Genomic DNA, 15,452 nt, shown 5'->3' on the forward strand with positions numbered 1-15,452 from the left:
ATAAGTACCTATTTATACTTATATGTATATATATATATATATAATTGTATTAAAATACATAAATTGCTAAATAAAATGAAAGATTATAAAATATTAGAACGTTGAAAACATAAGGTATAATGAATGTTCATTCAAGTATTTAATAAGTCTCTTATATTTTATTAAAAAAATAAAAAGAAAAATAGAAGTTATTAATTTTCTGTCTAAGTGAGAGTCGCGATCTTATAGAGTGCATAGGCAGGTCTAGACCTAGGCGAACTAGGTAGACGCCTAAGCAGGTCAAGACGTAATTTCTTAATTTTCAAATGCCTAGAGATAATCAGGACGTTAAGTCAATGACCAACTGTCTAGCACCTGTGCGAGAGCCTAAACAGCGCTAGATAGAGATTTATAGAACTGTACTTAAGATTTACATAATAACACTGTTAAATTTATTGTAACACACTTATCAAACTCACACTAATCCAAATCAAGGTTCTAATGTCAAATTCTTATGTCTAGACATCATCATTACCTAAACACGTGGACGGCCTAAAAGCAACCAAGACATGAGACACGCAGCCGATTTGGACAAATTCTTCAACGTCGGTCATGAACCATAGTATCCAACGGTCGAAATCGAAAGCAACCCACGTTTGCCCATTGCCCTGTACTTTGATACTTCAAAGTCAACGACGCCATCAACGAAATCTTAGGATTCATTCGGACTGCTTTTAAAATATGAAAATATTTTTATAACTAACCCTTAATAAAAATACAAATAAATTTTGAAAAAATACTTTAAAGTGCTTCTTAGAAGGAAGACCAGTGTGCTTATTGTAGAAAGTACTTAAAATACTTTTGAAACATAAAATTATTTTCTCTACTTTTGAAACATAAAATTATTTTCTCTACTTTTGAAACATAAAATTATTTTCTCTAAAAACGTTTTCAACAATTTTAAAAGTACATCCAAATGATGAGACTCGTTTTGAAAACAACCGTAAATAACTGTAATAAAATCAATAAATCCGATCGTAATTATTGCAAAAACGTATATTTACTAGATTCCTATGTTAGACATAGTCTTTGAATATCCGTTTAGAAATTTGTTGATGAGCCCGTGGGAGGTCAGTTTGTTTAAGGAAAGTTGGGGTGCCTCGTCTCAGATCTTCCATATAGATGCAGAGGGCTTGTCCTTTCGGTTTCTTTGGAGTTTGCACTCGTGGGTTCTTAATTAATTTTGCTTAAGGGCCTTAATTGGGGATTAATCAGATTTCCATCATCTCATACTTCGTCTCGGTCGAAGCCTGGTTTTTTCAGAAGTTTGGAAGCCATGAGGTGAGTTTGATTCTTCCCACGTTGTTGCTGTCCCTTGATTTTTTCCAAAGTTGTTTCCTTTTTTTCTTTTTTTTTCTGGGATTCATGGATTATGAAGCATATATGTGTGTGTGTGTGTGTGTTTTCGGTCAATAATTGTCTGGTTCGATTCTTTTAATTTCTCAAATTACCGTTTGTCCAGAGTTTCATGTCCAAATGTAAATTATTGATTTGGTTTTCAACACAATATAGTTTTGACACGAGCTCGTCTAATAACAATTTCGTGTTTAGTTTTTATTTTTCGTTAGAGATAGAAGAAATGCGTGGGAGAAAGGAGAGATGAAGAATTACGGAGGAATAACGGTGGGAGGGACGTGAAAACAATTTTAAGTTGCTTTCACTTTCTAGTTTTCCCTCTTATATCTAGCACAAACCCGAAAAATGAAATCTAAATACGAAATGGTTATCAAACGACCTTCAATTTGTACGTTTTAGAAAATCGGCCTTTGTTTTTCTGATCCACCTTGAATTTTGGAGTGTGTACAATTTCTGTATGTATGACACAAGATTGCAGTGGCCTTTGTTTTAATGTCTGTGCTAGTAAGCTTGTGTGTGTTCTTGATGAAAATGTACTCAGGAATTATGCTCTTGATGTAGCTGATTTCTGTGGAGTAGTTTCACATTGCATTGAGCGGTTGAGTGTCTATCTATATCGTTTAATACGTACACTTTTCACAGGACAAGAAAGATTTTTGGGATTTCGCTGTCTCTCATTCTGATCAATTTGGCTGCTATAATGGAGCGCGCTGACGAAAATCTACTCCCATCTGTTTACAAAGAAGTCAGTGAGGCTTTCAATGCCGGGCCGTCTGACCTTGGCTATCTGACATTCATTAGGAACTTTATACAGGGAATGGCATCACCCCTTGCAGGTGTACTAGTTATTAACTATGACCGCCCTGCGGTTCTTGCAATGGGCACTTTTTGCTGGGCTTTGTCAACAGCCGCAGTGGGTGCAAGTCATTTTTTTTCCCAAGTTGCATTCTGGAGGGCAGTGAACGGCTTCGGATTGGCAATTGTTATACCGGCACTTCAGTCGTTTATTGCTGATAGTTATAAGGATGGTGTGAGGGGAGCTGGATTTGGGATGGTAAGCCTTGTCGGTTCCTTGGGTGGAATTGGGGGTGGTGTTCTGGCTACACTCATGGCTGGTGAACACTACTGGAATATACCGGGATGGCGCTGTGCTTTCATTCTCATGGCATCACTTAGTTCTCTAATTGGGTTCCTTGTTTTCGCGTTTGTGGTTGACCCGAGAAAAATAGTTACTGACCCGAGTTTTGAGAGGTACGAGATGATCATTTTATCACTTCTGCACCTAATTTCCTTGATTATTTCAGTTTCCAAATCCCTGAACAAATTGTAGCTCTGGTGATTGTGAAAGAAGAAAGAGTTCATTGAATGTGTTCTCAGCATCTATCATTTGTGATGACTTGGTTCCTTTATGTTGCAGGGAAGATTTGATAATTAAGGGACCTACAAGTGCAGCATCAGTTTGGCTGGAGTCTTGGACGGCCATGAAGGCAGTTGTTAAAGTGCGAACGTTTCAAATAATTGTTTTGCAGGGCGTTGTTGGCTCACTACCCTGGACTGCCATGGTGTTCTTCACAATGTGGTTCCAATTAATCGGTATGAGCTACTGAAAATTCTTTTCCTGTTTAGATTATGCGCACAATACTTCAAAGGTAGAATTGGCATGCTACTGTTAGCTTGTTAGACATTGATTTGTTTCTCATTTCTAACTACTCGAGCAATTCGAGTGCAATAATTTTCTAGCATGGAAATCAAAGGCCTAGATCCATGAGGTTTTTAGTTTGAAATCTTTCTCATTTCTCACTGATTCATAAATTTCTATGCATATATATTTGTTATTCTGTAGCTTAATATATACTCTGCGTGTCAATGGAACCGCTGTTGGTTCTCTTTCTACCTCTCCTGTCCTTGCTGAGCTACTAACCTTTAACTTTTACCTTCAAGTCATTTGACGACTTTTAATCATTCTGGTAGGTTTTGATCACAGCAGTACGGCAGCCTTGCTCAGTCTTTTTGCTGTTGGATGTGCTATGGGGTCTCTTCTGGGTGGACTAATAGCAGATCGAATGTCACGGATCTATCCTCACTCAGGCCGTATCATGTGTGCACAGTTCAGCGCCTTCATGGGCATCCCCTTTTCCTGGTTCTTACTCAAAGTCATCCCACAGTCAGTTGACAGCTATTACACCTTCGCGGTCACCCTCTTGCTGATGGGCCTGACTATCAGCTGGAATGCTACTGCTGCAAATGGTCCTATGTTTGCCGAGGTTGTCCCTGTCAAACACCGGACCATGATCTACGCCTTTGATCGAGCTTTCGAAGGATCACTCTCTTCTTTTGCAGCTCCCTTGGTCGGAATCCTTTCAGAGAAGATGTTTGGTTACGATGCAAAATCAGTGGATCCGACTAAAGGGTCTACTCGGGAGGCCTTGGCGTTATCACAAGGTCTTCTTTCGATGATGGCAGTTCCGTTTGGTTTGTGTAGCTTGCTGTACACGCCTTTGTATCTGTTTTTCAGAAAGGACCGCGAAAATGCCAGAATCGCCAGTGTCAAAGAGGAAGAGATGACGTGAGAAGTCATTCTATAGTTTGAAGAAGCAATCAAGCACGTGAGACTACCATTTTAGCTTCTCCCAAGCTTTCAGCTGCAATACTGACCAGTTCGAGAAGCCGCTTCGTGAAGCGATACACGTTTACTTCGACACCAAAAGATTTTCGGTAGCAAATTTCCATTTGCACACTAGATCTTGTGATTGATTCAGCATAATTGAGTTGATAGCATGCCGTGAATTGTTCTGAGATTGGCACGTTTATAAGGCTGATTAGGAAATAATAAAACTTACATGCTTCAAAACTGCCATCTGAAATCGCATATGACCATTGAAATCCTGTCATCCAGCGTTTCCCCAAATGCAGTATTGTATGCTCTACTCACTGCAATATATCACACGAGCACGGATACAGCAAACTACAACCGTACAGGGCCGGGAGCGGAGAAATCGTGCATACAACATGTGCACACAGTACAATGTACGGTCACATGACATGATCAGTTTGATAGTAGAGAGAGAGAGAGAGAGAGAGAGAGAGAGAGAGAGAGAGAGAGAGAGAGAGTGTGTGTGTGTGAGATAACAAGATAATATTTGGGCAAGTCAAGACACTACAAAGCATTCCAAAAAGTTACAGTGACATACATTTTTAAGCCTCCAACTAAATTGATTGAAAAAGAAACCGCAATCTGCAACAAATATTACAACCACATTTCCGTTCCGAGCACAATGTCAATTGGCACTCCTTGGTGCTACCAAACGAAAGCTATGTGCACCGGGGGAATAAGGTTTGCCCCACATACCCACCGGCCATAGCCCTTCTTACATTAGCTTCAAACATCTTCGGGTTGTCTCTTAACACTGCAGCTGCATCATGATTTAGTGGATCTTCATAATTTGGTTCCTGCAAACAAAATTCAAAGACAAAAATAAGCGACATTCAAATACCAGATGGAAACAAATCATAGGAGTGGAGGACTACAAAGATTCAAGAGAGTCATTAGTACCGTGAAGAGGTGATATAATCCATATATGATAGTGTTTATATTGAGGACAGGTTTCCAATCTTCTCGTAGGATGTTGAGGCAGACATTTCCTTCCAAGTCAATATTCGGATGGTAGACCTGTGAGGGGTTGGAGTACGTACAAGAGAATGTTTCATATAAGCGATCATAGGGAAGAGATGAAGTTAAACAAAACTAAGTGAAAAATATTTTCTTGGCAGCTTTACCTTGGTCTTACACTTGACTTTTGGAGCCTCATGTGGATAGATAGTGGCAACTTGGAACGTAAACATAAAAACACCGCCTCTGTAATGGCAAACGGAAAGATAATGTAGAAAACTGATGGTTATGCTAATTTACAAGACATTAGAAACAACACATATAACTGTTCTCTAGAGGAACAACAATATGAAACCTTCAACACCATTGCTTCTTGTGGTCGTGTTGAATTTATTGTGTAGTTAACTAAAACAATGGTTGCAGGCACTCACATTGTCAAGTGTCTTACAGTTGTAAATTCATGCACACATATATTCATAGACATATTTGTGTGACAAAGTGTTCGTGTATGTGGAAACGAAAGAAGAAACCAACTTCTCTTACAATTGAAAGGTGTCTAAAATAATAAGTTTGGTCAAAATTTTGCAAACAATCAGTAGAATTCCTTACTTGTAATATCCTTCATCCGGACGAATTGTAACCTCAAAGTTCATCAGCTCATCCTTGCCATGAGGATAATGAATGCTACAGGATTTTGGTAAATTCAGCTCAGACATATCTGCATCAGAAGCCCCAAGTCGTCATTTTTTTTTAATTAAACGGATGCGTAGATCTAGAGAAACAATACAACTCCACGCATAGTCCAAAATATAAAAGAGTAAACGTAATTCAGAATGAGAACCAGTTTAAAACCTGCATCCTCAACCAAATTATAACTGATTTAAATAATGACATGTAAAGTTCAATCAAGAATGCTAGAAAAGATTCAGCTGCCATTCCATTTGCTAGGCTTTGTAATCCGAAAAAAAATCATCTCAATTTCGTATATCAACCTGATTTGAGAAAAGATGACACGCTAAGTAGTCATGGTGTTAATCCATTTGCTAAAAACTGTAATGTTTTAATTTGACTAAAAACTCCACCAGCCTCAACACCGCTAAATAATTATTATAGTGGAACCAAGGACCAAGATGGCTGTTTTATTTCACCATTCAAAAACCACTCATAAGCACCAGGCTTAAAAATTTAGTTTCAGTCCAGGACAAACTCCAACTCCTCATTAACCCAAACTAATAAGACAAGTAAACCATCAATAGTAATGAAAACCATCTAACGGAATTGATCCATACTGCTTAACAATCACCAAACTCTTTTTGGAGAAGAATGATGAAAATGTGGAAGTTTCAGTTGCAATATTAAAACACATCAACTGATGTAATCATGACATAGATGGAAAACCTTTATTAAGACGCAATTTCCCAGCAGATTGCTTCGTAACTGGTGAGGCTCCATTGGCGTTTTGTGCTCTCAGCTTTTCCTTTTCTTTGAATAGCCTAATCATATCTCCTGAATAAGAGAAAACAAAACACAATTACCCCCAAAGGGCCCAAATCTGTGACATGGGAAAACAATGGCATAGAACATACAAGATATGTCAGGCGGATCGATACACTACATAATGTCGAAACTAACCAAAAGAACATCAAATGGAGTACACACCAAGCAAGGAAAACATCATCAGGAAACCATAAGAATTGCTATTCACTGGTGACTGGTCCTTTAATTATTTTTGTTGCCCTTGTTTTTGCTGTATTATTTTTTCTTTCTGGACCCTTTAGGGTTAATGGTAATACTCAAAACCCTGAATCAAAATATGATATGATCTCTAACAAATTACAATCTCCTCTAAAATAATAACCCAAAAGTGATCAAACACTTACAAATTAGTCCTTTTTATTAATACCCTTTTTCGAATTAAGTTCTGTTCTCAATCAAAATGAACATAAACGAGTATCAAAAATTTCTAGAGGGAAACAAAACTCAAATCATTCTGAAAAACTAAAACCTAATAAACCCCCATAGTTTACAAACATAATCAACCAATCAGATGCCAAAACCCAAGTGGTACAAATAATAAAATATCAAAATTTGGGGTTTTTGGGGAGGGGGGGGGGGTAGGGGCAGAAAAAGTTGAATACTTTAAGCACCTGATTGGATTGCCTGGAAAATCTAACAGATCAGAAGAAAGAAAGAGACTTGCAGACATATATATACATAATACTGCGATGGGTAGATGCTGACCTGGTAGAGAAGAGAAGCTCTGCAAGGGAAGAGTTGGGGACGAGTGAGAAAGTGAGGAGAGAGCGAGAGAGAGCGAGAGAGAGCAAGGGGGCAGATTTGGAAGGGAACGACCTGTCGTTTATGGGTTTGGGGAACCTTGGAAGATTGATCGTCTCCTCTCCCTGGGGTTTATGCCTGATTTGTTTATGCGGTGGTTTTGGTGTTCCATTATTTATACTGTTTCTTTACACAATCTGGATAAGGAAAAGTTTGGTATGCACTTGCGTTTTGGATGGAAACAATTTAATTAAAATATAATTTTTTTTGTTGCCTATTTTATCTGACAAGGAGAAGGGAGCCGGCGGTAAGAGTAGAGAGAAATGAGAGATGTGTTTGTAAAATTGTAGATAAATTGTGTATTGAGGATGTTTTATCCCCTATGTAACGCATTTATTTATAGTAGTAAAAGAAGAGAAGAAATCATTTATCCCCAAGGAATAAAAGTGCATATAGGAAAGAATAACTATAATCAAATCTAATCTAGGATTTACATAATCACATTTAAACTAGGAAAGTTCACAACACTCCCCGTTGAGTGTGTAAATACTCAAGGTGGATTCAGCATCATGCAGAAGTTAAGTAAGTCGACTTGTCGACACTGATTCTAAGGAACAACGTTTATTCTCAATAAGGTAAGAACTTGCATAAAGTAGTAAATCTCACCCAAAAAAAAAACCCTAAGGCTATGGCAAAAACCCGAGTAGGGACAAAATCCATAGTCTAAGGAAAAATGTGTGAGAAATGCAAAGTCAAAAGAAACGTCTACGGGACGTCATCAGGGACATGACCAACCCAAGATGGGTGCCTCATTAAAACCTGGTTAGGTAGCAAAAATCCAGTGGGAAAAATGCTCCTAATTGTAAGAAAAAGAGTACATTAAGATCAAGTAAGTATCTTCAGGATACTCCACATGAGTTTGACACAATTCCAAAGAGAAATAACAATGTTACAACTCAAAAACTTTACGCATACCAATTCCTTGAACAAGCTTTTGAAATGTCGTCTTTGGTAGTGATTTGGTGAAGAGGTCAGCTAGATTGTCTTGTGAATGGATTTGTGTGACTTCAATCTTATGATGCTCTTATTGTTAATGTGAAAAGAAGAACTTCGGCGCAATGTGTTTGGTGTTGTCTCATTTGATGTAACCATTCTTGAGTTATTCAATGCATATTGCGTTATCTTCAATGATTGTCGTAAGGACATTTACGGCGGGGTAGAGATCGCAGAAGATTCGAATATGGCCCACTACTGCTCTCAACCAAAAACATTCTCGAGTTGCTTCATGTGAGGCGAGAATTTCAGCATGGTTAGACGAAGTGGCAACTAAGGTCTGTTTAGTTGACCTCCAAGAGATTGTGATGCCTCTAACGGTAAAGACATAACCCGTTTAAGAACGCACCTTGTGCGGATTATATAAGTATCTTGCGTCAGTATAACCAATAAGGCAGGAATCGACTCGAGAAGCAGAGGGTGCGGCATCACTTGAGGATCCTTATGGATATAACAAGCCCAAATTCGTTATACCCTTAAGGTAACGGAAGATGTCTTTCACGCCGGTCCAGTTTCTGCGTGTCGGTGCATTATTATATCTTGCTAAAAGATTAACGGCGAAGGAGATGTCTGGTCTAGTGCATTGAGCTAAGTACAATAAGGCGTCCATCGATGTTAGATAAGGAACTTTAGGCTCCAAAATCTCTTCATCATCCTCATTCGAACTAAACGGATCTCGTTTTGCATCTAGCGATTGAACGACCATAAGAGTACCTAAAGGTTTCGCTTTATCCTCGTTAAAGCGGCGCAACACCTTTTGGGTATAGTTCGTTTGATGTACTAGGATTTCATCCGAATGGTGCTTTATCTCGCGAGCTCTTCAGGAATTCTGATAAGGTTCATGTTATCGACATATACTGCAATTATCGTAAAACTGGAATGTGACTTCTTAATTAACACACAAGGGCATAGTTCGTTGTTCACGTATTCCTGATTAGTCAAATACTCACTAACATTTTTTTGGATTGCTTCAAATCATGAAGTGAATGCCTTAACCGAATTGAGAGCGTGTTCCAGGGTTTGGAAATATTTGAACCAGTCAATGTAAGTCCTTCGAGAACTTTCATACAGATTTCCGTATCAAGATCCCCATAGAGATACGCAGTTACTACGTCCATCAACTGCATACTCAGTTTTTTTCGGAAACTACCAAACTAATAAGGTATCCAAAAGTAATCACATCCATAATGGGTGAATAAGTTTCGTCATAGTCAATCTCGGGGCGTTGTGAGAAGCCTTGTGCAACAAAGCCACTTGTAGCCAACGGGTTTCACATGTGGAGGAGTAGGAGCTACAGGTCCAAACACCTTACATTTCGCAAGCGAATCAAGTTCGACTTGGATTACTTGTTTCCAGTCTGACCAATCGGTTCTACATCAACATTCATCAACGGAACACGGTTTAATGTCATCGCCCAACATGATCTCAGTAGCTACAGCATATGCTAATGCATTGTCGACGATCATCTCATTTCTACACCACACATTATCTAAGCTAGCATGATAGACCAAAATCTCACGATTCGTAAGATGAGTATTTGTCTCTTCAAGGACGCTTCCGTAATCTAGAATTTCCTTATAAGTTGGATAGAATGAATAAGCGATAGTTGGATTCACGATAGGTTCTTTAGGTGCTTGTGCCGTGGGTTTCCTCTTCCGAGGGTGTGAATCCTTTAAACTAAGAGGTCTGCCACGCTTTTGTGTAGGGGCAGATGATTGGCTAGCCGCTAATGTACGTGGATCACCAAGATTGGCGTCCCAGGCCTTCAGGAAGAAAGTTCGTCGTACATTTGGTATATCCATCTTTGCAGACATATTTGCAGTTGGAATATGTGATCTTGTCACGTGAGCTAGATCGATGAAAGCATCTGGCTTGCTCTAAAGATCTAATATACACTGCATTTCAGTTTTAGATTGAGCGATGGGGGGATTTAAATGAGACAAAGTGGGAGTCGTCCATGATAATTCACATCGTTCTTTAGGAATGTTGACGTTCTTATCTCCCCCTAACGATGGAAATACTGTCTCATAGAAGTGACAATCCGCAAAATGAGCGATAAACATATCGCCTATCAAAGGTTCTAAGTAACGAATAATCGAAAGATAACCATATCTAACATAGATTCCCATCCCTCGATGAAACCCCATTTTGGTATGTAAGGTCGGCGAAATCGACACATAGATCGCATAACAAAAAACGCACAGATGCAATATGTCGGGTTTGTATCTAGTAACCAACTGAATTGCGTTATATGGTTGGGTCGCAACAGGCCTCAGGCAGACCAACATGACTGCGTGCAATATTGTATGACCCAAAGTAGTGATCGGGAGCTTGGTATGTATGACCAACGATCGAGCAATCATTTGTAAACGCTTAATGAATGCCTATGCCATGCCGTTCTGGGTGTGAACATGGGTACTGGATGTTCAACTTCAACCCCAACCGACATGCAATAGTCATCAAAAGTTTTAGATGTGAATTCTCCAACATTATCCAATTGAATAGTTTTGATCGGATAATCATGGTGGTAAGCCCTGAGCTTGATAATCTGAGTCAATAGTTTGGAGAATGTAGCGTTCTTTGTGGACAACAAGCACATGTGTGACCAACGTGTGGAAGTGTCAACCAAAACCATAAAATATCTAAATGGTCCGTATCGAGGGTGAATCGGTCCACAAATGTCCCTCTGAATCCGTTGTAGAAAAATGGGAGGATTTGAACGAATCCTATCATAAGAAGTTGAGTAATAAGTTTTCCCATAGAACATGTTTGACATGTGATTCCTTGAATCGAACCTAAACTTCGGGTTTATGGATGCCCGTGTGATGATTTGAGGATACGGCGCATCGCTGTTCGTCCATGATGTCCCAAACGATCATGCCATAATGTAATTTGGCGAGCGGTCCCAGAGGTAGGGCCAACCACATAGTGACTTTCTATGGGGCATATGGTCGTAGCATACAGACCACTCAAGATACGCTTCATCTTCTCTAAAATACACTTCTGGCCATATTCGTAAGAAGTTATGCATAAAAATTCAACTCTGTTTTCTAAGTGGGTTTCAGCGTGGTAATTGTTATCTCTAATGTTCTTAAAGCTCAACAACGTTCTTCCGGAACGTGGAGAATAAAGAGCCTCATCAATGGTCAAGATTGTACAATTAAACAACATTATATGTGTCTTACTGTATCCTTCAATCAGGTTGGATGGGCCCGAGAAGGTTGTCAGAGGTGCATTCTTAGGTACGAAGTTAGTGAAATAAATGCGTTCACGTAAAACGGTGTGCGTGGTTGCACTATCTGTCAGACAACTAACTTCCTCACTAGTCATACCTAGAATAAAAAATTAATTTGAATCGGTCACATGCATAAAAGTTCTAAAAACAAATATCCATTCAAAATAATTTTTAAGTATTCAAGGACGGAAATTAATTAAAAGCTTAATATCCAAAAACGAATCACCAACAAATAATCCAAACATAAAGGAAAATTGTTCAAAATTTAACTAAAAATGAAGAGGGCTTCGGCCACTATTGTGGAATTCGGCCCCATGGTCTTATTTTAACTAAAAAATAAGTCCATGTCTAAGATTCTAATCTTTCATAGGTGTGATAGCCTCCTGAAAGTCAGAAACCTCAATCTTTGTACTCTCTGGACCGTTCACTAGCACAAAGTTTGATTCAAACTTCTTACGATGAGAATGATATTCAGCTACAACATTCTGGGGAGCTTGGCAAATAAGGGACCAATGGTCCTTTTAACCACAACGATAGCACATATCTACATCCATGGTTTCAGATACCTTGCCATTATTCTTGAAGTTTGGGGCCTTGGGAGTGAGGTTTGGGCTCTTCTGGGCTTTGTTTCCTCACTTGGATGTGCCTTGACTCTGTTGACCTTGGTGGGATGGTTTCTAGCCACCCCTACCGTGCCTTTTTTGACGTTTTGGGCATTGGCTTATGTTATAGTGTGCTTCAGGCACAACAGTTGCCCTAGTAGGTCAAGCTTGATGATTTTTCATCAATAACTGGTTCTACGTTTTAGCGAGAAGTAAAACAGAGATCAAATCTGAGAACTTAATGAACTTCTAGGCTTTATATTGTTGCTGCATGAGAATATTAGTAGCAGATAATGTCGAATAGGTTTTCTCCAAGAGATCCTCTTCGATCAAAGTTTCATTACAAAACTTAAGAAGTGATCGGATTCAACAAACTTTAGAATTATATTCATTCACATACTTAAAGTCTTGGAAGCGCAAATGCTACCAGTCATGTCTTAGTTCAGGCAAGAAGATGTCCTTTTGGTGATCAAAACGACCAGCCAAAGCGACCCATTGCTCGTGGATCCTCCTGAGCAAGATATTCAATTTGCAAAAGGTCGTGGATATGTCTTCGGATAAAGATCATAGTGGTGGCTTTCTCAGCTTCACCAACAGGGTTGTCCGTCTCATCTTCAATGGCAGGACGCAAATTCTTTGCAATGAAGTGGAGCTTCACATCTTGGACCCACTTAAGGTAGTTCCTTCCAGAGACCTCCAAAGCAGTGAAGTTAAGCTTATTCAAATTTGACATGTTCCTATCACAAAATAAAGGACAAGATGTGATTAGTGCAATGGAGAAAAATAATCAATCCATTTACGTAGGAGTAGAACATTCAGGTTCTAATAAACATGTTTTGGTTAATATTCGCATGAAAAAGCTTCGGGTTTTCATGTGTGATGTTTTAAGTGAAAAACTTCAGACTTTCAAACAAGGCATTTTTATAGAAACTTCAGGTTTTAAAATAATTATGAATTTCAAGTTCATATGTTCCTACAGACAAATGCAAATATATACACAGAAATATGCAACAAGAAAATTTGCAAATAGAACTTCAGGTCTAAAATTATAATTGAATTAATTATTTGGACTTCAGGCCAAATTTAAAGTGTGGGTGAAAAAATATAAAACCCATTAAGCCTAAAAATAATTAGGCAATTAAACTCGGGGCCCAAAAGAAAGGCCTAAGCCCATGGGTGGGCTAAGTAATTAGGGACGTGCAGCCCAAGCCCAAAAATTGGGCTAGGTTAGCTTGGTTGGGATGCAGGCCCAAACAAAGGGCACATATCTGGTGCTATGGGGATACGGGACACCAAAGTCGCATAGGCTGGTGTCAAGAATTGGGTCGACCCAAGTTGGCAGGCCCTACAATTTTTTTTTTGTATGGTTGGGTAAAAGGAAAAAAAAATTCTGGCCAAAGATCATACCAGGCCCAAACTGGGGTAGGGATGGACCAAGAAGTCCTACCAGAGCTAGGAGGTGTTGCCGGAGAAAGTGACCTACACCGCCACTGTAGGTGGCCAATTCTTGGATTGGGGGACTCGGGGCACCCTTGTTGGGTGTTTTTAACCACAATTACGAATCAAGATTGTGAAATCTCAACAATTCAACCAAAACCTCGGAAATTAAAATCAGAATTTCAAGAAATTCGATGAGATTCAAAGGAATCTTCAACCAAGGGACACCATGGACGATCTTCAAGTCGTCGGGGGGGGGTAGCCGAGGTGGCTGGGCATGGCTGCAGGCCATGCAGCACGATGGCTGAAGGGTGGCAACACTTTTTGGGTGTCGAGTTCTAGGTTTTGGGCTAGGGGCAGAAGCTCCAGTCTGGGTTCTTGGCTCGGGGGCCCATCTACATGGATAGGTGATAGAGGTCACGGGTTCGAAAGAACCAGGTTTCCTGATTTCAATTTTTCTATTTTTTTTCAATTCAATTCAATGCATAATCAATTCAAATATTTGAATGCATGTACATATATTTGGTGCAATTTATGGCAAATATCAAATTCACGTAATTCAACAATTATGAATATAATGCATATACAATTTATGTAGAATCTAAAATTCGAAAAACGTAAAGTTGGGTCATGCATAATGGTAAATGTTCATGTTATCAGGGTTGCAAAAATATCAAGATAAAACCGTTGTTTGGAAAAACCTGATTGCGTGATGATATGGATGAACTGGTTTGAGGCAGAAAAAAGCTTCAACGTCATATTCCTAAGCACAACGGTAGGAGTGTGTTGATAACGTGTTGTAGCCTATTTTATCTGACAAGGAGAAGGGGGCCGACGACAATAGTAGAGAGAGATGAGAGATGTGTTTGTAGAATCGTAGGGGAATTGTTTATTGAGGATGTTTTATCCCCCATACGTGGTAAAAGTAGAGAAGAAATCCTCATCCACAAGGAATACAAGTCAAGGAAATAATAATTATAATCAAATCTCATCTAGGATTTACACAATCACACTTAAACTAGGAAAGTTCACAATAATTTTTGTGTTTTAAACTTTAAGAAGTTTATGAGCTCGTTTGAATGTGCTTTTAAAATGACTGAAAGCGCTTTTAGAGAAAAAAAAATTTGGGCTCCAAAAGCACTTAAAGTGCTTCCTGAAAGCAACACATAACTGGTGCTTCTTGCATAAAACACTTTAAGTGCTTTTTCAGGATTTATTTGCATCTTTACTAAAGATTGGTTCTAAAAACATTTTCTCCAAAAACGTTTTCAGTCATTTTAAAAGCATATCCAAACGAGCTCTATTTCAATTAGGATTATGGTGTAATAGTATTTTTCTTTGTTGAAGGGGACCAACTGTTGGCTTCGGAGCCAATTTTTTGTTAATTTTTTCATATACTGGAAAGATTTCAGCCTCTCTTACCCACTATCGTGTAATGCACCAGTGTCAAGAATTAAATAGTATTATTGAGTATACAATCTCTATTAATTAATTAAACATTTTTTGTCAACCAAAAGAATGTGAAAAGACTACTTAGTCTTCTATCATGCAAAAAAAATGATGGGCAATAATGTAATTTCACATGTCCAAATTTTACTGTTTTTTATTGAAGCATCACCTATAGGTGATGTTAAAAATACCTCCAATATCAAAAAACAAAAAACAAAAACAAAAAACAAAAAACCAAAAAAAACAAAAACCTAAACCTTCCACTCCCCCCACGTTCGCTCTCTCTCCCTCTCTCCTTCTCATTTTCTAAAAAAATATGTTCATACACACAAAATATGTAGGCAAATATTAGTAACAATTTATGGAGTTTTATATATGGTTTAAGGCTGGCAAA

At 38.7% G+C, this 15,452-nt stretch overlaps 2 protein-coding genes across 3 annotated transcripts; one reads left to right on the forward strand and one right to left on the reverse strand.

The window, feature by feature from the left end:
* Positions 1-962: 962 nt before the first annotated feature.
* LOC126604978 (uncharacterized) lies at positions 963-4,252 on the forward strand. The gene is made up of 4 exons (XM_050272331.1): positions 963-1,320; positions 2,038-2,646; positions 2,813-2,988; positions 3,367-4,252. The coding sequence occupies exons 1-4, from the start codon at positions 1,316-1,318 to the stop codon at positions 3,963-3,965; spliced, it is 1,389 nt and encodes a 462-aa protein (XP_050128288.1). The 5' UTR covers positions 963-1,315; the 3' UTR covers positions 3,966-4,252.
* Positions 4,253-4,534: 282 nt separating this feature from the next.
* LOC126605012 (NEDD8-conjugating enzyme Ubc12-like) lies at positions 4,535-7,450 on the reverse strand. Of its 2 annotated transcripts, none has more exons than XM_050272372.1 (6): positions 7,247-7,450; positions 6,404-6,557; positions 5,615-5,723; positions 5,173-5,251; positions 4,949-5,065; positions 4,535-4,845 (listed from the first exon to the last, which is right to left on the reverse strand). In XM_050272372.1, the coding sequence occupies exons 2-6, from the start codon at positions 6,504-6,506 to the stop codon at positions 4,708-4,710; spliced, it is 546 nt and encodes a 181-aa protein (XP_050128329.1). In that variant the 5' UTR covers positions 6,507-6,557; positions 7,247-7,450; the 3' UTR covers positions 4,535-4,707. The 2 variants fall into 2 exon arrangements, with proteins under 2 accessions (XP_050128329.1, XP_050128323.1); XM_050272366.1 differs by having other exon boundaries at positions 6,404-6,511; positions 7,247-7,448.
* Positions 7,451-15,452: the final 8,002 nt, after the last annotated feature.

This window comes from Malus sylvestris, chromosome 2 (genome assembly GCF_916048215.2).
Source record: "Malus sylvestris chromosome 2, drMalSylv7.2, whole genome shotgun sequence".
In the NCBI taxonomy this organism is placed as follows: domain Eukaryota; kingdom Viridiplantae; phylum Streptophyta; class Magnoliopsida; order Rosales; family Rosaceae; genus Malus; species Malus sylvestris.